We start from the raw sequence: 23,251 nt of genomic DNA on the forward strand, positions 1-23,251 counted from the left end.
GTGACCTTGAAAACAGGAAAGATGCCTTTGAAATCTCCCTTTTGGTAATCTTAAGTCATGTGATACGTAATGCACATTTAGCAACTAAATAAGCAAGTGCACATTATGTATCAGGCTCTGTGCTAAACTTCTTACTGATGTTATATTTCACTTAATCTTTATAACCCTAAGACAGCCACTTTTAAATGTCACTTTACAAATCAAAAAGTGAGGTTAGGAGGCTACAGACAGTACCTGAAGTTTGAGAAGTGGTAGAACTAGGATTTAAATTTGGAACTCCAGGAGCAAAAAAAAAAAAATTTTGTTAAGAATCACGATACAGCCCTGACCATGCACCGAAAGGTCATCGGTTCAAACCCTGATTAATTTTGTATTTGTGCATTTGACTAATTTGTACTGTGATCCACAGAAAATTTTAGGCTATTAAGGGAAAGATCTGTTTGTCTTCTAAGTCCCTCAAATAGTAGTAAGTTTTTTATGTAGTAGGTACCCCAAAGTTGACTGAGTCAACTCAGTAAAGCTGACAGGATGAAGTCATGTGTTTTATTTCCAATTCACTTTGACACTCTGAATGAGAAAATGTATTCCAAAATATATATTGTACGGTTCTATTAAGCTGTCAATATAATTTTGTTGTTAAAATGCTTTAGACAGATTATAAGAAATACATAAATTTAAATTCAAAGCTATGTACTTTCAAATTAACTTTTCAAGGAAATGAAATTTGACATTTTCTTGCACTTATATTAAAATGAACTTATCACTGCTACTCTGCAAATAGCCAGTAAAATTAATTTTGAAAAGGTGAAAGTAAATCTGCTGTCCTTATCAACCTTGAAAAAAAAATTGTGCTGATAAAGCCTCTGGTAGTTTATAATCACAGATGCACATAATTTAAGGACATCCTGTCTGGTAACTGTGCAGTGACATTGCCATCTAGTGGTCCTTTTGTGCTGCAGGTGATGTTCCTCTGGCCTCCTGGGCAATGCAGAAGGGACTTGGATACCATCAGATAAGTATACTTAAGCACCCATCTTCAAGTCTCACTGTATTATAGTCTTTGAGGGAGGAACCATGTCTTAAGTATTTTCTTTCTTGATTAAACTCAATGAACATCTGTTAATGTTGAAGTGAAATACGGAATGTTTTGGACCCATCCAGATAAGACTATTAGAAAGAACATTTTTACTCTTCCTTTTACCTTCCCCATGCTCCCCATACCCCTAACTCTTCTTCTTTTTTAAAATTTTTTTACATTTTTATAAAATTTTATTTTATTGTTTAAATTATTACAAATAGTAGTACATATGTCTCCTTTCCACGCCCCCCCCCCCCCCCTCCCCATACCCCTAACTCTTCTACTTCTACTCAGGCCTGCATAAAAACTGGAAACTGTAAAAGCTGTAGTGGGATTATTTGAAGTTTCTGTTCTCATGACATTACCAATTTAATAGCAGAAAATACAATTATGCATTACTGACTTATCCTTAATACTAGAGAATAAAAAAAAGATGGCAGTGAATTCTTTCAGTGGTTTAAATATAATGCAATCAATTTAAGCAGCATTTCAGAAAGATAACCATCATTAAAATTATGATTCTAATACCCACACTTTACTGAAAGCGTATTTTCTGTGCATTGCTTAATGTGGTCCATATAAATCTAATTTTAATAGTAAGAAAAACTGATAATGGTGAAAGAGGGAAGGAAATATGGCTTGCCTAACGTTGTTTCCACTAGTGAGTGTTAAAGCTATAATCTGAAAGCAAGCAATCTACCTATTTTTGGTAGAGAACAAAAAAAACAACAGAAACTACATTTAGATTTAAAAAAAATACCCAAATATTGCTATTCAAAAGTATTCTGAAAAATAGATTTTAGCAAATGTACCGGTCATCAAAATTATTTGGAAAATTATATTACCATAATTATTCTTTAGAAAACATGCATTGAATGAGTCAAATTTATACAGGAAAGAGAGTCTGTTTAATTATTTATCTACGTTGGTCCAAATAAAACTAAAGGTGGCTTAGAAAGGGGTCACAATAAATTCTTGAAAAATATTTAAGATCTTTAAGATATTACTCTCCCCAAAAGCTAGCTGCTTCCAAGCTTGACTTAATATTTTGCATATTTTCTCTCCGTTGCTTGGTGAATATATTTGCTTCTCCTTTCTGCAATCGACGTCTGACAGCTGATTTTTGCTGTTTTGTCAACTGACGTTTCACCTTCTGTTTCACCAATTCCTGGAAAGATTTCAATAATAAGTATCACTGATGATTAACCATTTTGACAGAAAGTAAACATTCAGTAAAAGTGCTAATATTTTTCAAATTTATGTTAAAAGCATGCATTGTAAAAATTCCAAATACTAACAGTATTATACAAATCAGCAAGAAAAACCAAAACTGTTATGAAATAAATTACATTCCTAACAAAAATACATATTATAGTAGTCACAATTCTTTGAAAAAAATTACTATAGTGCCACCTAGTGTCCATCAGGAAAACTTAAAGAAAGAAAGAAAAAAACCCCTCAAACCAAAATAATCAAAGCTAAGAAGATAAAAACTACTTGTTCCTCTGCTTTCTGGAGGCATGTCTTTGTGGCACAAAATTATGTTTGAAAGCATTCGCTACTGGTAAAAATATATCAAAAATAGTTCCTTCATAACTGCCAGTATAGAAATGACCCAGTGGTTCTCAACCTTCTGGCCCTTTAAATACAGTTCCTCATGTTGTGGCCCAATCATAAAATTATTTTCATTGCTACTTCATAACTGTAATGTTGCTACTGTTATAAATCGTAATGTAAATATCTGACATGCAGGATGGTCTTAGGGACCCCTGTGAAAGGGTCGTTCAACCGCCAAAGGGGTCGCGACCCACAGGTTGAGAACCGCTGAAATGACCTGATGGCAGCAGTTATCCATGGAAAAGTCTACATACAGTTTTTGGGAGATGCTGAATGCTTTCTCATAGTGAATGACCATAAATTCAAATGATTTCTTATTACTTAGGACACAGGCTGCCAATGACTGCCAAGTCCCCCTTGATCTAAATTTCTATGATCTTATCCTTCAAATTCAAGCTAACTTACATGCTGCCTTTTTTCCTGAAAGCTTTGATCATTCCTATATTACTAAATTTGTACTTGTTATAATTTTATACTATCAACATGTGAGGCCCAAATGCTGAAACTGTCTTGTACATCATGTAACCTTCACATGCAATCTGACTATAGTAGTGACCTAATAAACACTTGGAAACGTTGAGTGAATGGTTACCGGAGGAATTGTTGAACAGCTTAAAACACTGCCCACAGAAGTAACACTCAGAGTTCTTGTTCTATATCGATTAATAGCATCCATATTTTCTTCATCTCTAAAATTAAAACAGCACAATTCATCTAGTTAATTTTTATAGTTAACTATAAATTAATTATAAATATATTAATTAATTTATTTATATCATTAATTTATATCATTCCATACATGATGATAAAACTTAAAGACATAAAATTCCTCAGAAATACCATTATATTTAACATTTCTGTGAAGGCAAAACTGCCCACAACTCAGGCAAATATATTAACAATTTCCATTTTTCAGCATTCTGACAGTCACTACCAAAATTTCAAAATGGTAGACTATTTTGGCCATCAAAATTTTTTATCACTTAGTCACAATTTATGTTTTTTCCCCTTTCCTTTCACTTAACTATACACAAATATGACTCTTACAATCTAAATCCTTGGAATAGTTCCTTGCCATCTTCCCCAAAAAAAGCAGATGGAAGAGACAGTGCTCTACATTGCTCTGCTAAGGTAGAAAAACTTCAATGATGCCAGTAGAAACTGTCTAATTTGTTTTACACATTGTTCAAAGTTTTAATGTATACGAAACTCAGATGACATTAATTCTTAACAGTCAATATTTTTCAGAAACACCTGTTATACTTTTATTTTGAATAAAAATTTTGCCCAACATGTGTTTAGAGAGTAAGAACAAATTATTCTGTGCTTAGAAGACTCTTTAAGCTATGTAGATTTTCTTCTATTACTCCAAATCCTGGACCCTGCAGCTTTAATATTAAATTTTACATGTTTATTATGAAAGGGGTAATAATCCTAAGTCTCAATATACAGTTATATAGAAAAAAACCAAAATTCTTTATTTTGTTTCATAATGAGACTAACAATAAAGGCAGCCTTAGAATGTAAGCCAGAACATGTATTGAGAAATGCCTAATAAATGTACTAATTTAATTTTAATTGTCATATTACTATTTTGAAATAAATAAAACTATATTTCATTAAACTAGTTATTCGATTCTGGATAAACTATCCCAAATCTAAAAATTAAATTTTAGATCATTCGCTAATCTATGCTGAGACTGATTAATATTTGCAAGGAAAAAAGTTCTTGAAAGAAAAAGAACTTAATAACGTTATAACATTGTTTTACATGAACAAATAAGAACAGAAGAAGGTTCAAAATACCAAAGAAAACTCACTGTATTTCATTATGAAGAGAGCAAATATTAGATATATAATTATGAAAATACCAGAGGCCTGGTGCATGAATTTGTGCATGGATGGGGTCCCTAGGCCTGGCTGGCTATTGGAGCCGATCAGGGCCTGTTGGCTGGGGGGAGGAACCACAGGAGGTTGGCTAGCTGTGAGAGGTTGGCTGTGGGAGTGCACTGACTACCAGGGGCAGTTCCTGCATTGAGCATCTGCCCCCTGGTGGTCAGTGCGCATCATAGTGACTGGTAGACAAGTCCTAACGGTTGCTTAGGATTTTATATATATATATATATAGATTCAAATAACTTACCCATTTAAAACATGATCAACTGAATGAGATCTGTATTAATTCTTTGAAAGTAATCAGTTTGTTCAGACTGCTTAAAATTGAATCAATATGCTGTCTAGCATCAGGTCGATTGTAGAGGCTAATTGGAATTTTAACAAAAGGGTTATCTGCTTTCATTTTACACATAAAAGCCAGCTCAGAATACAACTCTGCCATGTTATTTGAAAAAATACTCAGTTACCAGAATCAAAGAAAGTACAGGTCTCCAGATTAAAGTAAAAAAAATCAATCAACAGAAATCTATACCTGAAAGGGCTGAATTCTTTGTTTAATGATGACAAGGCAATCAGATGAGGGCATTCATCTTCATACTCTTCAGAGCCCGTGGGGCTTCCTCCATGACCTCTCTTACCATCTTGCCAGGTATCATTTTCAGTGATGTTTTTCTCCCCAGAAAAATGAGTTACAGAATTGTTTTCAACAACCTGCCCTTTTATTTCTTCTAAAGCTTGATTGAATTCAGTCATGTCAAAATTGTGTGCATCTGCACTTTCCTCTGACACATCGTCTTCCTTTATTTGTTCAAGGTCTCCAGACAATCGGCCACAGCAGTCAACTGATTCACTGACAGAGTTTTGTTCACTTTGATTTTCTGATCTATAAACCTTTGCTTTTTCTGATACCTCTTCATCAGAAAATGAAAATTCAGATCCTTCCTCTGTTTCAATATCATCTGGACCTACTGGATGAAGGAGCTCATCATCCGCCTGCATTTCCTTTGTGTAGCCGCTGGCAGAAACCTCTACATCCAGAGAGTCCTCCCTCCTAGGAAAAGGAATGTCAAGCATTCAGAGAGGTGAAAATCTACTTGATATGGATAAATATTTATTATTCTGAAAAAAGTTGTAATTCTTAAGTGAGTTTATTTATGTATTTTAAATATTTTCCTTTGCCCTAAATGTAATACTTAAGTTACTTAAGTATACAAATATAAAAAATATATGCTGGCTGTTATTTACAAATAAAATATGGCTGTGAAAAGTAATAGATATTAATAGAAAGATCACAGAAACTTGTTGGTTTTTACTGATTTAATAAGCTAACTTTCAACAGGGACAAAAGATTTCTTCTTTTAAGTTATGTCAACCATCCCAAGCTAGAAAACAGTATTTTAACCAAGGGTGTAAAATAAATGAGAAAATTTGGCTTTCAGAATGTATTTATAATTAGGTTCCATGAATCAATTACAGATGGCTCCAGTTCTGAGTAAAGGAAAAACACAAATTCTGATAAACACTTGGCTTGATTCCTTACGAATGGATTATTCACATAACATTCCTACAATGAATAAACGTTCTTGAATTTATAAGCAACTAGGTGTGTTCTTCCCCCAAATTCAGTAACATTGTCTTAATGGATAAAAACCAGGTATTTTCTAGATTTTAAGTTTCATTTATATACCACACAGTTGATACTCAACAATGATTACAATATGTCAAAGCTCACTCACTATCTTAACATCTTTTAGATGAGACTATTAACTTTTAAAACTAAATAAATCAGGTATTTAACAGAGTTCTAGTTTTAAGCAATGCAAAGTACAAACCTGATATCACTAAAGGTCGGATAAAGCTCACTTTCATAGCTGAAACGTTTCATGAAGAAATCTCTAATGCATTTAACATCTCTGTCAAAATACCTGCAAAATAAAGAATCAATTTTTATACAGGTTTTCATTTTTTCCTTATTAGTCAATGACAATATCTTTAGTATCTGTTGTTGTTATGACACTTCTACTCCTTACCATGAAAAAGGATGTTACTTAAAAGAAAATAAAAAGAAAAAAACCTTTGAAAGTTTCAAGTACTAGAAGTAAAAGCAGAGGAACTAAGAAGAAACATAAGCTATTAAAGGTATATAGCATTATGGTTAGAAAACTCAAGATTTTCCCATAATGCGACATGAGGTTTTCCTATAATGCAATAGGATGAATATATGTATACCAGAGAAGAAGACTATGGGCCTGTAATTTGGGAGCAGCGGGTATCCTCTGCAGGGGTGGGGAAGGAACATCCAGTCTGAGGGCCATATAAGGCTCACAAAATCATTTGGTCTGGCCCTGCCAAGGCATTAGGGGTGAGTTAATTACATGCTTGACTGAACATGGCAAGCTAATTTTTAAGTTGATATTTTGTGCTTAACAGAACTCCTTCTCCCAATTAGTTGCCCATAAAAATTCAAATTAAATCACAATGTATTCAAGAATAATGCAGCCTTAACTTAGAATGTCATAATCTGTTATATTTGTCTCTAATTCTGTGGGTTCCTAGATGTTCCTTTATTGTGTGACTATGCTGCACCACTTTAATAAAAATGGTAATTCGTCATCATCCAAAGATATATTAACCACCCAAGTGGTAGGCATTAATCTATTAGTATTGTTTTGTTGGGAATATTCTTGAAGTTTATTTTTAAATGACCTTTCTCTAGAGTAAGTGTAGATATTTTCTAATAAAAATCAGGAGGAAGAAGAGCTTCACTGAACACAAACTGGTTTAAGCTCAAACTTTGCTCATATTACGTAAGTAATAACAGTTATCTTTGGGGAAAAGGAGAAGCTTCTCACATTATAACTTGGAAGGAGAGGAGAAAAAAATACCCTTAATTGAATTATGCTCTACTGCATTATGGAATACAAATAAAGAAAAATATTGTCATATTTCACAATTTGGCTGGTTTAAATGGTTAAGAATGTGAGGAATAAGATTACCATGGTATACAAAGTGGTTCTGGCCTGTGTCGGGGATGAGGTTTTATGGGAATTCTTTTCTAATAATAAAACAAAAGCTAAAAATAACATGAGAGATATTATTGGTTTGGCAACTGAGTCCGTCCAAATCCATAACTTTTATTAAGGCCATCACGATTATTAAGTTATGCTTGGTGAAGCCCTCTTGGAAGCAACCATAGAGAAGATGGGGTTCCTTCCATATCCCTACTTTTGTTTGTTTTAAAAACTGGGCTTTCACCTAAATGTTTGTTTGAATAAAGGGTTCATTGGACTTTTGAAAGTCTGTCAGATTATAAGAGTAATTCAAATTGTTTTAATGATTTATAAAGGCAGGCAGTTTCTTCAGATGTTTAATACACAACTTAAGCTAATGAGCAGGTTTTAAAAACTGGATCAAAGTGCATTCCCCTTTAAAATAATGAGGAATAAGATTCTTTCAGGGGAAATATCTTAATAGTTTGATATCATTTAATATTAAAAAACCCAGAATTTTAGACCACTGACATCAGCCACTTCCAAATAGTTATTGACCCAAATGACAGTATTACAAAGTTGGAAATTATGAATAAAAAATGCTTGCATCACAGATAAGCACACCCACATTCACAATCAATTTCAGCATATACCATTCAGCATTGGGATGAGAAGTTGAAACCATTTGTGGAAAATCAATCATGGTGATGTGGTCATCTTTATCCAAAATGAGATTGAATTCATTGAAATCTCCATGAATCAATCCATGATTTGCAAGTTTAACAATTAGTTCCATGGCTTCATCATATACTGATGCAGGATCTTCAACATGGTGTATCTGACATCTGAAAATATTTTAAGTATAAAATAAGTTATTTGTACTCATTTATGATTTTAATGAAAGTGTATACATTATTTCCATTTGTCTCCCTAGAAGTTTTCTTTTCATTACCAAAAGCATTTTGACACAACAGCGTCCATCTATTATTAAAAAAAAAATAAGCCACACCCTGCATTGATTCTGTATTGTCTTTTCATTGTCACATCTTTTCTTTGATCTTCTTTACAAACTCCTCTACATGTGCTTTCCCCCGACTCTAACAAACCATTTCTTCATCCACCTTGTTCCAATAAAATAGTCCTTGTCAAGACTACCAATGACTTCTATGTTGCTACATCCGATGGTCAATTTTCAGTCTTCATCCTTTTCGGTTTTCCCGTTAACTTCTTCCCCCTCCTTGAAACACTGCCTTCACTTGACTCCTGGTATTTCAACTCTTTGGGTTGTCCTCTGTCCTCTTTCTACACTAATCATTTCCTCTTATTCTTTTCTGCTAATTCTTTTTTCCCCCCCTGACCTTTAAATTTTGGAGTTCCTCAAAGGTTAATCCTAGAGCCTCTTATTTTACCTTATTTCTTACTTTAAATCACTCCTGGTGATCTCATTCAGGCTCATGGCATTAAATACCATATATACTGACTTCAATCTAGATTTCTCCTCTGAACTACTATGTATCTCAAACTTACTATATCCCAAACTGTAACTCTGATTCTGCCCCATCCTCTAACTTCACACCGTTCTTGAGGTTTTCCAGCTCATCTATAAATGTCAGCTTTATCTCAATTACACCATCATTCAGCACCAAAACCCAGTTATTACCTTTGACTTGCACCTTCCTTCATATCAATATCCAATCCTAAATAAATCATGTTGGCTCTTCCTGGAAAACATCTCCAAAATCTGACCACTTTTCGTCACCTTGACATCTATAACTGATCTAAACTACCTGTTTCTTGACTGGGTGATTACAATTGTCGTCTTCATTTGTCCTTAATCTCCTTTCAGTCTAGTCTCAATAGAGCAGCCAGGGGTCCTATTAACACATTAGTTAGGTCATATCTATTCTCAGTTCAAAACCGTCTTATGGCTTCTTATCTCAATCAAAATTAAAGTCCTTGTGCTAAATATCACTACAATGGCAATCATATTACAATATATAAAAGTATCAAATCAACATAATACCATAATTTTTATCATGTGTCAAATATATATCAATAAAAAAATTAAAAGGCCTTGAAATGACCTACAAATTCTAGTGATCTGATCCCCTGCTGTCTTTAGGATATTATCACTTACAATTTCTCCTTTACTCATTCAGTTCCAGCCACAATGACATCATCCTCAATGTTCCCTAAAATCCTGGGAATACTCCCACCTCATGGATTATGCACTTGCTGTCCCCTCTGGCTGGAATCTTCTTAGGTATCTTCATGGTTTCCCCTCATTTTATTCATGATTCTTATCAGTGAGACTTCCCCTGACCACCCCATGTAAAACAGCGGCCTCCTTTACCCATCCCAGTCCTTCCTGTTCCCTTACCCTGCTTTATTTTTACCCATAGCAGTTACTACCATCTGATATATACATATGGAGCAAAAGTAGGTTTACAGTTGTGAGTACCCAAAACAGTTTATTCTTTTTCTTTCAATGTGTTTTTTTTTTTTAAATTGATTTTAGAAAGAGGAAAGGAGAGGGAGAGAGAAACATAGGTCAGCTGCCTCTTGCATGGCCCCTATTGGGGATGGAGCTCGAAACCTGAGCATGTGCACTGACTGGAAATTGAACCTAAGACCCCTTAGTGCATGGGATGATGCTCAACCAACTGAGCCACACCAGCCAGGGCACAGAGTTTAGTCTTGTATTATTATTTATTATTTATTTTCCATATGAACAACTGTCAACCTATTTTGCCCCACCCTATATTTTCTTATTTAGCTATTTATTACATACTCTCCTTCCATCAGAATGTAAGCTCTGTGAGGGCAGAGATTTGGTTCACTGCTGACCCTGGAACAGTGCTTGGCACATACTAGATTGTTAATAAATATTTGTTGAATGAATCATAGAGATAACAAAATACATAGTTAATGAAAGTGCATTTTCAATTTACCTCTGAGTCTACTGCTAATATGTTAATTTCTAACCTCCCAAAAATAATATTCCATTTAGTTTTAAAAAGATTTTACTTTTAAAAACTGAACCTTACATTTGTTATGACCCACGGTTTCAATAATAATAATATACTTACAGAGGATAGCCATTTATGAGTTCCATGACCACTGCATGGCGATTATAATCAATTGGCTTTGGAACTGGAAATTTCCTCTCATACAATGCCTAAAACATAGCAAACAGTAGAAACTAATGGAGAGGTCATTAATTTTTAAGGAACAATGAAAGAAATATACCTGCTCACAACCAGAAAAAAAAATCCAAGCCTTTACAAAATTACAATTAACACAACACAAGATTATTTGTATATGACAGGGGTCCTCAAACTTTTTAAACAGGGGGCCAGTTCACTGTCCCTCAGACCGTTGGAGGGCCGGACTATAGTTTAAAAAAAAACTATGAACAAATTCCTATGCATACTGCACATATCTTATTTTGAAGTAAAAAAACAAAACGGGAACAAATACAATATTTATATTTGCATGTGGCCCGCGGGCCGTAGTTTGAGGACCCCTGGTATATGACTTATTCACAGCACAGAATGAGCTATACATAAAAAAAAAACTTAAGCCAGTTTACTTAATTCACATTTTCACCAAATACTCATTTATTGAACATTTACTAAATATTTTACACTGTGCTAGGATTACAAAAGTGAGTGTGAAAAAAATCTCTGCCTTTAGGATATATCCTGTACACTTCCGTTTTCTGCCATTTATTGGAACACGCTTAAAAAAAATCAAATAAAAATATATTGTGACTTAGGAAGGACTCTGTCTTGTGACACATCAGGAAATGAAATATTCGAATAGATTAGGCATTTTAGTTTATAGAGCACTGACTTTTCCTTCAGACCAAATATTATATAAATCTAATATATACACATTGTAGTAGTCGGAGTCAAATGTTACTTCAGCCCTGGCTGGTGTGCTCAGTGATTAGAGCATCCGCCCTTGCACTGAAGGGTCGCCAGCAGTACATGGGTTGCAGGCTCGATCCCCGGCTCCAGTTGGGGCGCATGCTGGAGGAAGCCAATTGAAGTGTCTCTCTCACATCAATGTTTTTCTCTCTCTCCTCCTCCTCCCCCCCTCTGTTCTACTCTCTAAAAAAAAAAAAATCAATGGAAAAACTATACTTGGATGAGGATTAACAAAACAAAGTTACTTCAGATCATCCATAGATCCATCTTTTCTCCTATGCTTAACTTTTTTGATCCTTTAATTACAAAGTCCTGTTATTACTTTTTTCAAAATGTTAGGTTTATGACCTCTGCCATTTGAAATGCTACCATTTCAAAGTAGGCTTTTGCCCTTGATACTCAATTAGTCCAATGGTTCTAGCTCTTGCCACCATACGCAACCTTTATTCTGTGTACCAATAGGAAACTAAGATGTTTGTGTCAAATGCTCAGTTTTTAAAATCTACAACGGCTACTTGGGGTGGTAAATACACAGTACAGATAATGTATTGTGGAGTTGTATACCTGAAATCTATGATTTTGTTGACAATGTCACCCCAACAAATTAAAAATAAACATAAAAACCTGCAATGGCTATAAATACTGATTTTAGTCTGAACAACTTTTTCTAGTTTTCAAAAATCTCTTTAATCCACTTAACCAGTCCTACTTTTCCCAATAAGCATTCTGGAGTGAAATCAGACAGTTACCTCAGTGACTATTACCTAGACACACAGAGCTACTCCCATATTGCTGTCTTCACCCAAAGTGGTTCCTTTGCAAAACGCACTGATTTACTGTCTTCTCTTTACTGCCAAATCATATGCATACTTAGCTTTACCCAACTCCCACTCACTTTATGAAACCTCCTTCTCTAAACACATATAATTTGATTTTTAAATTGTTCTTTGCTTTATGTGTGTTCATGTTATCTTCCAAACTTTAAGACACAGATTGCATTGGTTATTCTTTCGGTATCTAGCCCTATACCCCATCCTACCCTAGTTCTTAATACAGTGACAGGCACACAGCTGATACTCAATATATACTTAAATTGGTTGCTTGGCTTAAAAAAATATTTTTTTCAAAGCACTCCCTGGCAGCTCAATAGCATATAGTAATGTTAACTATTGTCATAGCCCAAGTACCGCAGCTTAACCCTTAAGCTATAGCTCAATTTTATCTTATTCTGTTAGGAAAATATTAAAGTATTTAAGAACATGTTCAAACACAATCAAGTTTTGTTGCTGTATCTTCATATACACACCTTGAGAATATACTTAATATAGTTTTGGGAAATTATGTAATGATTCCTACCAAAATGCCTACTTACTTATTGGCCAACGCAGGATATTAAACCATTAGTATAAGACAAGAAATATATAACATGTATGGTATCAGTATCATTTATACTGTGTTGATTATTTTCCCTTATGATCACTAAACATTAAAGCACATGAATTAAAATAACCTACTAATACCAAACTGAAACTTCCAGGAAATAGTGGTCATCCATTGGACGACTTTTAGTAATTTAATTTTTTTAAAAACGAAGATGTTATAGCAAATAAATCCCACTGAGTAATAAAAAAAATGTAATGTTATTTTCTGTTTAAATATTATTGAAGATATGTTATCAAATAAAGATAGACATACGTACAGTTTAAATAAACATTCACACATACACCTTGTGAGACTATCACATCATAAATGTATTTTAACTTACTCTATCTTGTTAATATTGTCGATTATATGTTGCCTTTATACATTTATAACAATTAAAACCTTCGCCTAGAAAAACACCTAGGAAATCACCAGAAAAACAAGAGAAACGAATCAGTAAGAGTTAAAAGTGACTGTAAGGATTGGGACTGGAGGTGGGGAGCTAGATATAGGGGCAGCAGGCTGATGCTTGTCACTAGAGCTTTTCAGCTTCAGGTATTATTTGGTTGAAAAATGAACAATTATTTAAAAAATACCTTCATATAGGCAAATTCTTTCATGGCAGAGAGACGAGATAAATAAAGCCAAGACATGTTATGCCTGTGTTTATGGTAATCACGCTTGTTTTTCAGATTTCGAAAGGAGGTTCTTCCCAGTCTGTGAAGCTTTAATGCAAATTGCTGGCCTTCTTCATTTGCAACAATATAAATATCTAAAGCCAAGATTTAAAAAAACACACATTATTATACTTTTATGCTAATAAGTTGAAACAATTCAAATTTTCTAACTTTGTCTGATTTTATATGTATCAAATTTTATCTTTCCTAAATACCAGAAATACTTACCAGCCAGCAAATTTTTCTTTATTTAATTACAATCCAAAATGGTACGATGACATGTATTTAATATCTACTACAGACAAACAAACAAACAGGGATGCAATGTGTCAAAGGAGATCATTTCTAAAGGAGATCAATGCTCAACTCAATTTAGTGGGAAAACATCTAATTGTTCTTTAGTGTCCTATATATATAAGAAGTGACTTAATAATATTTTCCTGTTCAAAAATAAGTTCATTTCTACAATTGCTTCAATGAATAATATTCAGTTGGCAGAATATAATCCCATAATTAGATGGAGCAGATGCTTCCTTAAGTATTCCAACTGTCAAGACAAGTTATTTATAATATTAAAATGTAGAATATGTCCTAATTATTAATGGGAAACTTTATTACTGTATGTCTCAAGAAATAGCCTCTTTCTTGCATTGGTGGGATTATAAACTGGTGCAAACATTTTGTAGGGAAATTTGGTAACATCACACTTTTAAAGAGTACGTAACTTTTAAGAATGTGTTTAACAACTAGGACTGGTAAAATCAATTATGGATTGACTGTAGCACCCAGCAACTCTAAGAAAGACAAATCTGCTGATGTGAAATATCAGGGATGCATCAAATGGAAAATGATCAAGGTGCAGAATAGCAAGTACTGTTTGCTTTTACCTGAGATTAAAAAGATTATGTGACTGTGTACACATGTATGCTTAATACATTACAGATTTGTATTTATACAAATATTTAGAATATTTCAAGAAGGATATGCAGGCTATCAATAAACAATGATAGCTTTGGGAAGTAATAACAGGAGATTAAGACCTGGGTTAGGGACGAGATTTCCTTTTTTTTTTTTTTTTAAATATATTTTATTGATTTTTTACAGAGAGGAAGGGAGAGAGATAGAGAGTTAGAAACATCGATGAGAGAGAAACATCGATCAGCCGCCTCCTGCACATCTCCCACTGGGGATATGCCCGCAACCCAGGCACATGCCCCTGACCGGAATCGAACCCGGGACCCCTCAGTCCGCAGGCCGACGCTCTATCCACTGAGCCAAACCGGTTTTGGCGAGATTTCCTTTTTATTGTACTCTCTTTTGTACTATTCATCACTTTTAAGAACAATGAAGTTCTTAAAAAAAAAAAAGGCCATTATTTTTTAAATTGAAAAATACTGGACATAAATTAAGAGAAAGTGTAGCTCAAAAGACATTTCATTTTCTCGTTTTATATACTGTATACACACATACACACACTGCTGTATTTAGCACTCGTTACTTTTTAAATATATATCATAATCTGCATATTAATACAGAAGACATACAAACCATCTGAAGTATATAGCAACCTCTTTTGGAGTAGGCTTCCTAATAATTCTTTTTCTCTCAACTTTAATTTTCCTTCCTCAATTCAGATAACTATATAAGATAAACTGTATTGGATAAAAAAACAGTGTATAAGAAAATCCTTCCATGTTCTTCATTTCTACCTGTCTTCCACATAGAAAATACATAAGCATTTGTTCAATGCTATTTTAGAATGCTTTTCTGTGTTCTACACATACCCACCTTTGCCTTAATGATCATATTGCTGTGAAGAAAAAGTCTGTGGTTTTTAGATATTCAGTCTTCTAGTACTTCCTTATGTTATTTATTTTAGCTATTGCAAATATCCAATTTAACAGATTAATATTTGCCAAATATTTCAATTATTAGAGGAAAACTAATTCTTAGTATACTTAATTTTCAATGATACTTATGACAAAGTAATGATCCACTATACTCAGGGTAATGAAAATGCATTCAATAGTACCGTTAGCACTTACCCGATTCTTTGCCAACACCCATCTGGTTTCCAACAGACTCAACTACCTGTCTAGAAGAAAGTGTTTTCAAAGCTAGGTAGTCATAGCCTGCGTTTGTCAACCGATAGCCCTGGACAGCTAGAGAAAAGCAAATGAGAAAGACCATATTTTAGTTACATTGTACCACTAAGTCATATCAGTTCAAGTCATAAGAATTTAAACATGGGAAATCTTAGCTGGAAAATATTAGCTATCCAGTTTTACAAGTTTAGCATTTCTTCCTATAATTTGTGTTTCTTCTCTAGAGTTGTGTTACTCAAAGTGTGACCACAGACTGACACCAGTCTATGTTACTAGTCTGTGACAAGACACAGAAACTGAAATGAAGTGGTTAAACAATTTTATATCAATTTGACCAAATTATTTTATGTCTTCAACTCTAATAAGGAATTTGTACCTTCATTTTATCAGTTTCATTTTTCTAGTAATGACTTTTTTATTGTTATTTTATGAAAGTATAGATCCACGATAGGCTGAAAAATAGAAACTCATCCCTCACCACAAATAGTGTAAGAAGTAATGTTCTACAGAATCTTGTGGCAGAGTGTATTTTCCAAAGATGGCAGTGTCAATATCTATATCCTGCTTGCTCTTATGTGACTGGAATTGCTAATCCTCTGCCAGGAGGTACAGACTATTTTTCCACCCTCTTGGGTGTGGGTGGGCCCTCTGATTGCTCTAACCAATAGACCACAGAAGTATACTGTGGAAGTTCTGGTTTGGCAACTCCCACTTCCTGTGTCCTGGAAGGCTTGCTCTGGTGGAAGCCAGTTACAATGAAAAATCACAAATGGTGCCTCAAATACTTACTTTTGGTTCGCTCCCAAGCTATGAGTTTATGTTTCACTAATTCTCTTAAAACTTTATTACAACCACCATGTTTAAGGCTGGCTATCGAAGCAACCAAACTGCAGGGAACTATTTCATGGTTCTTCATGCCCATTTCAACCTGAAATTAAAGGAATTATTATGTAAACATAATCAACACAGAGCTGCTATCAAACTTTGCTAAGAAATTAACTTCTCCTTCAAACTTCTCTGACCATGCAGTTCCCCATCCGATTCTGAGACATAATTACTATGTTCTCTGGATATATGTTAAATCACGACTTGACATATAATCACTGATATTCATATTCCACCTCTCTACTAAATGATATGTACTTCAAGAGAAAAGAATGTGAGTGCTTAACACAGTTACTAACATGTGGTAAATACTAAAATATTTGACATCCAAATATTTATCTTTAAAAATTACAGATATTCTAGATATTTATTAAGAAAGAATTAATGAGAAAGTATCATATGTATTGTAAAAGATTAAAAAATATATAAAAATACTCTCCACCCCTGGAAAATATATTATCTACCTGTGGAAATAAGAATGTGCACGTCTAATTCTATTAGAAGGTAAAAAAGGAGGCAGCCCAGGGCCGAATAAGAATACTTTTAGCTGAGGGATCAGCTTCAAAAAGTAGCAGCACTTGAGACTTTGAGATGCAGGGTTATAGAAAAAGCAGACAAGGGAATATCAGGGAAAGACAATAAAAGATTTGGATATGGCACATAGGCAAGAAAATACAAAGCACAGGAACAGCTATTGCAGTGGCAACTCAGATGGGACGGCATGCAGAGTTCATGAAAAGGCTGGAAAATGCTCTGGAGTGAGATATGGAAGGCCGTGAATACAGAAAAGGAGTTTTAGGTTTTATACAGAGGAAAGTAGGAAACCCTTGAAGATGTTTAGGCAAGGCGGGTGTATGAAAGGTTATTTTAAGAACATTAATCTAGCACAGTGGTTCTCAACCTTCCTAATGCTGCGACCCTTTAATACAGTTCCTCATGTTGTGGTGACCCCCCAGCCATAAAATTATTTTCGTTGTTACTTCATAACTGTAATTTTGCTACTGTTATGAATCGTAATGTAAATATCTGATATGCAGGATGTATTTTCATTGTTACAAATTGAACATAATTAAAGCATAGTGATTAATCACAAAAACAATATGTAATTATATATGTGTTTTCCGATGGTCTTAGGCGACCCCTGTGAAAGGGTCATTCGACCCCCAAAGGGATCGCGGCCCACAGGTTGAGAACTGCTGACCTAGCAGAACTATGCAAAGTGGTGATAGAAAGCAAACACTTTAGGTGGTATATTGGAGAATTAAGATGACAGTCTAAGCCATAGGAAATAGAAGCCATTAACAGGGAAGAGGTAGTGGTAATAGAAGGAAAGAACTAAAGATCTTTGAAAGCAATATGGAATTGGCATTGGAAGTGGGAAAGTAAAGATGAATCAAAGCTGAAGTGAAGATGAAGAGCAGGTTTTAAAATTACCTTGGTAATAATTATTTTAATGCAGCTTGGGAAAAGAGGGGATTGACAAAGTTGACAATGAGTCTGAGGTGTTGGGAGGTCCTTCAAATAAAGATGTTTAAGGAAAATTGGAAAAGCAGATCTATAATCAGGAATGAAGTCATAACTAGAGGGAAAAACTGTCAATTATTTGATAAAGGTAAGAGATGAAGCCATGAAGTAGATGAGTTCATCAAGCAAGAGATAATGGCAGAAAAGGGAGCACTGAGGGGCAGAATTTTGGGGGAAGTTTACATTGAAAGGTTAAGGGCAGCCAGTGAAAGCATGATTATCGATAGAGGATGTGCCAAGGAAGACCGTGTCAAGGAGAGGCGCCACTAATACCAATGTTGGTCAGAGACAACTGAGACTGAAATATGATATTTAATGAGGCCATTCCTTAATGAGCTTCAAAAGAGAACTTAAATATTGCAGAGATAAAGTTTTAGAAGATAAATCTAGCATCCTTTTGATGCCCCAACAAAAACCTCACACTTTACACTTAACTCATCTTCCATGCTTTGTTCTATCTCTCCCAGCCTCTAACATTCTTTTTTTTTTTTTTTTTAAATATATTTTATTGATCTTTCACAGAGAGGAAGGGAGAGAGATATAGAGCTAGAAACATCGATGAGAGAGAAACATCGATCAGCTGCCTCCTGCACATCTCCCACTGGGGATATGCCCTTGACCCGAATCGAACCCGGGACCCTTCAGTCCGAAGGCCGACGCTCCATCCACTGAGCCAAATCGGTTTCGGCTAGCCTCTAACATTCTTTCTGTTGACTCCCTTAGGGGAATAAGTGAATGTGCTGAGGTAGAGAAGAAAGTGACAGTAGGGCCCGACCAGTATGGCTCAGTGGTTGAGCACTAACCTATGAACCAGGAATTCTCGGTTCGATTCCTGGTGAGGGCACATGCCTGGGTTGCAGGCTCAATCCCCAGTGTAGGGCAAGCAGGAGAGAGCCGATCAATGACTCTCTCTCTCATCATTGATGTTTCTATCTCTCTCCCTCTCCCTTCCTCTCTGAAATCAATTAGAGAGAGAGAGAGAGAGAGCAGTGATAGAGAAAGTCCAGCTGAATTGAATCTATTGGAGGAAAAAGAAAAGCGTCTTCCAAATTTCATTCTGAATTTGCATTTGAGAGTTTAGTAACAGCTCTTAAAATAAATGTATTGTTTTATTCTGCAAATGCCCAATCTATGTGTTGCTTTCTGTGCCAGAAACTAAGACCATAAAAACAGTTTTTTTTTCATTTCATTTCCCTGCTTGAAAACATTCAGTGGCTTCCCTACACTTAGAATATATCCCAAATTCTTTAGTAAGCCTGATTAGCCCTTCAGCCTTTCCAGTTACATCCCCAACCACTCAGCCTCTTGCCCATTATGTTCCAGACACACTGGCCTTTCCATTCCTTAAAAACTGTTCCGGCCTCGGAGCCTTCTCACTTACTCCTGGGTTTCCTCTGCCTCCAGCTACTTCTCCTTCAGCTCCTGCTATCCTCCCACTCTTTCCTTTACTTAGCGAGCATTCATTCAGTACCCAACGAGTCCCAGGAACTTCTTGAAAAAGTTTGGTTACAAGAGTAAACAGATGAGATTCTTGCACGCGGCAGCAGGTCTTCTCTAGCGACACGACAGCACTCGTTCTCCCGCGCCCCTAGGAAAGGCTCCTATCCCTTTATCCTCTTCATCGGACTACTGTCTGATGTTATCCTTGTTATTTACTTATTCGTTTACTTGGTGATCAGTCTCCCTTGTCTTGTCTGTGCCCGATGGATTCCCTAATATTGTTACTAAAAACCCGACAAATGTGTTGGTTGAATGGATCTGAAAGGAGGCCGTGAGCCTGAGTCTGTGCGTGGGGAGCTCAAGGCTAAGAATTCTCAGGAGCCTTGAGCCCTTCTCTGCTGGTCGGAAGTCCGGGGTCAGAATGACTTCCCGGGCCACGGAGATGCGTGCGGCTACCGCACAGGGAGAGCAGAAAGGAAGGACACAATTAGAAGAGGGGCCTCTGCCGTCCTCGCTTGGGAGACGATCAAGGCTTCCGAACAAAAGCTTTCGAAAAATTACGCTTTCTGGTCTTCTCTTCCCCACTCCCAACCTCGATCGCGTTCCACGGCCCCAGAGCACGTTCCGCTCCCGGGAAACTTCCGGGAACAGGACGCACGGCGGGGACGGGGTGATCGGCGAGTTCCTTACCGCGGTCAGGACCCTGAAGTCATCCCGGCTCATGTACCGCAACTTGGCCACATTCACCTTCCCCATGGTGGCCCCAGGCCGGAGCCACAGCCTCTGCCGAGGCAACCGGAGCGCGCGAGGCTCGTGGGGACTCCGCCTCTCGCGCACGCGCCTTCCTTCCTTCGGGTCCTTGCCGATAAGTAGACATGCGACTCCCACTGGCACCGGACGCTAAAACGTCATCTGGGTCTTACGGAGAACCTAGTATGGGAAAAATAGAGTACATTTTACCGTGTTTTTTTACATGAATATGAGTTGGCGGATTCTAAATGTACGCTGTAATAATGACGTTTTATTTTTCATATCTGTCAGGACCCACCACTTAAAGGCCCTCTAAGCGAAACCCTAACTTTGGTGCAGTGTCACATATAGAAATTTTTTAATATTTGCAACCATAGTAAAACAAAGATTTATATTTTTGAAATTTATTTTATATATTTAAATGCCATTTAACAAGAAAAATCAACTAAAAAAATGAGTTTGCCAGTGTCATAGGTTCGCCATCACTGGCATAGAGTGTTAATTTTTACCAAGTTTTATCCCCAAACAGCAAAGCGAATTCCAACAGCAGAGGAGGAAAATGAACTCGAGCGGGACTCTGGACGATCAGGGTCCTGAAGATAAAAACGATCGCAATCACACACGCAGTCCCGGGGTCTCCCAGGGCCGGCTGCGGGCAGGAGAAGGCGTGGTGATCGCGGATCCTCTCGCACCTGCTCGACACAGTCACCCCTCAGTTTCCGGACCTCCGTTTAACGGACTTCGGATTTAAGAGACACATTTGTGGTCTCTATGCAATATGAACAAATTAACACCCTATTAATTTTTAAATGTTTTAAACCAAGGTTTTCTTATAACGAAATTAACGGGTTATTTTGTTATTAATCCACTGTTATTTTTAACAATTTTTTGCGAAGAGGCCATATGTTGGGAAAAAAACACTAGTAATTTCGCTGAGCCAAACAAATACTACATATCGACAACTATAGTTTACATATTTAAATCCAAGCCACCTCTGGTAAATGATGTCTACAAATGATTAGCACGTGATCACACTGAACTGCAAGGTGATTGCCCCTGTGGTCACCTGGGGAGGCTTTCACACCTGGGCCCGAGGTGCACGTGCGCGGAGCTGCGCCCCAGCACCCACGTGACTGGTGGGTGCGGCTACTATCCAGCGTAAATTTAAAATTACAGTAATACAGGTAGAAAACTTCTCCGTGACATTAAACTTTTCATACATTATTTTTTAAAAAAATAGATTGTTATTGATTCCAGAGAGGAAGGGAAAGGGGGAGAGGTAGAAACGTAGAAACATCCTTGATGAGAGAGGATCACTGATTGGCCGCCCCCTGCACCGCCCACCCCCCTTCCCGGCCCCTCCCCGCCTGAAGATCCCGCCACAACCCGCCCTGGCAGGTGCCGGACTGGGAATGCAACCGCTGAGCCGCTGCCCATATACATACTTAATTTTACCCTCACAAAGGTGTCTGCTTAAGTACAAACAGGTAAACTAATTTGTCCATTTGAATTAGTCTGTTATATCAAGGTTTTCCTGTACCGGTTGTAAGTTGGTTCTCCAGACCCCAGAGTGCGCCTGCACCTGGTGGGGGCGGGGGGCTTAGTGTGCGGTGTGGAGGGCGGGGGTGTTGTCTTTGCTTCTCTGGAACGTTTCCAGAATTTTCTACTGCATTTTGATGGCTGCCAGCAGACCTAGGAGGTTTGGATCCTCAGGGCCTTGGTGTGTTTTAAGGGCTTTAGGAAAGAGCAGCCCACACTGGCCCTGGCACTCCTTCCGACGGCTACAAAAATGGCCATCCGAGCAGCAGTAAACAAAAAGGAAACTTCCACCGTCCCATACAACAGCAACGAGGATTACACAGTGTGTATGGTAGTATTTGTGTTTCTACCCTGCTTCATGAGTTATATTTTAAAACTGTAAAAGGCAATTATTTTGGTACCCCTCACGTAAGGTGTGGGTGCTACATGTGGTCAGGGAGGATTGTGCAGTCGGCTTCAGCTTCCATCTCATTTTCAGCCACTGGTGTTTCGCCTCTCAGGGTCCAGTCTCAAAACTCCCAATGTAAATGTTGGAATTCTGTATTTAGATTCCCGCCAACGCCCCCCACCCCCCTCCCTACTGAGTATTTTGTAAAACATGTACTGGAATTAATTGTTTTTTTCTTTTTGGTTCTCTGATTGAGTGATTTTTTTTTTTTTCAACTGTCTTCTAATTCACTGATTCGGTCCTCAGCTTTCCCTGATCTGCTGAGTATACCTTCCAGTAAGTGTTCTTTATTTGTTCTATGTCATTCTTTCTTTCCACTGTTCTTTTTTTCATAGTTGCTATATCTTTTCTCATACTATGGAGCATCTTTACTATCGTTATTCTTAAGTCTGTTTCAGATAAATTTCTTATCTCCATTTCATTTATCTCTTCTTCTGGAGAATTCTCTTGTCCTTTCATTTGTGGGTTATTTCTTTTTTCCTCATTTTGGCTGCCTGTTTGGGTTTGTGCCTATGTAAATAATTAGGACCTGCTCTGCCTCTCAAAACAGGCAAAGCCTCAAAGCCTCCGGAGACTGCCTCTGGCTGCAGATTGATAGGATTCCTCTTGATTGTCCCTTAGGCAACATCCACAGCTGTGGTAAGAATTTTTTTTTCAACAGGGTGGGGTAACTGTTTTTGCCTAGAGGCTAATTGTTGTTCTCAGTCTTAGAAGGGGCAAAGTGTTTTCCAGTAGGGTGGGTCAGCTGTCTTCCCCCCAGGCAATGTCGCCTGTGTAGCAATTGTCTGGGTGAGAAGGGTTACCTTTGTACCCTGACGGAATGGCCCAGCACAGGAAACCCGGTGTCTGCCTTCTGAGCTCTAATCCCAGAGCCCTGGATCCAGGCTTCTGCTCACCCAGATCCAGTCCACTCAGCTGTTCCTCTGTCGGAAACAAGATGTGTTGCTC

The 23,251-nt window shown here is 36.8% G+C and overlaps 1 protein-coding gene across 3 annotated transcripts; it reads right to left on the minus strand.

Annotated features, from left to right (window-relative positions):
• Positions 1 to 1,963: 1,963 nt before the first annotated feature.
• Positions 1,964 to 20,412, minus strand: RIOK2 (RIO kinase 2). 3 transcript variants are annotated; one of them, XR_004967472.1, is made up of 11 exons: positions 20,257 to 20,412; positions 16,507 to 16,645; positions 15,658 to 15,774; positions 13,532 to 13,707; positions 10,671 to 10,759; positions 8,235 to 8,426; positions 6,424 to 6,516; positions 5,124 to 5,642; positions 4,839 to 4,956; positions 3,288 to 3,384; positions 2,230 to 2,246 (listed from the first exon to the last, which is right to left on the minus strand). XR_004967472.1 is itself a non-coding variant. In XM_036308682.1 (10 exons), exons 1-10 carry the CDS (start codon positions 20,320 to 20,322, stop codon positions 2,082 to 2,084), a joined length of 1,653 nt encoding a protein of 550 aa, XP_036164575.1. In that variant the 5' UTR covers positions 20,323 to 20,412; the 3' UTR covers positions 1,964 to 2,081. The 3 variants fall into 3 exon arrangements, 2 of the variants coding, with proteins under 2 accessions (XP_036164575.1, XP_036164576.1); XM_036308682.1 differs by lacking the exon at positions 4,839 to 4,956 and having other exon boundaries at positions 1,964 to 2,246; XM_036308683.1 differs by lacking the exons at positions 3,288 to 3,384; positions 4,839 to 4,956 and having other exon boundaries at positions 2,103 to 2,246.
• Positions 20,413 to 23,251: the final 2,839 nt, after the last annotated feature.

This window comes from Myotis myotis, unplaced genomic scaffold (assembly GCF_014108235.1).
Source record: "Myotis myotis isolate mMyoMyo1 unplaced genomic scaffold, mMyoMyo1.p scaffold_m19_p_5, whole genome shotgun sequence".
Lineage (NCBI taxonomy): Eukaryota > Metazoa > Chordata > Mammalia > Chiroptera > Vespertilionidae > Myotis > Myotis myotis.

Coding starts and splice junctions, on each gene's coding strand:
- RIOK2 (XM_036308682.1), bottom strand. CDS start 20,322: ATGGGGAAGGTGAATGTGGCCAAGTTGCGGTACATGAGCCGGGATGAC. Junction 16,646..20,256: donor ACTTCAGGGTCCTGACCGCG/GTAAGGAACTCG, acceptor CTTTAATTTCAG/GTTGAAATGGGCATGAAGAA. Junction 8,427..10,670: donor CTCATAAATGGCTATCCTCT/GTAAGTATATTA, acceptor AAATATTTTCAG/ATGTCAGATACACCATGTTG.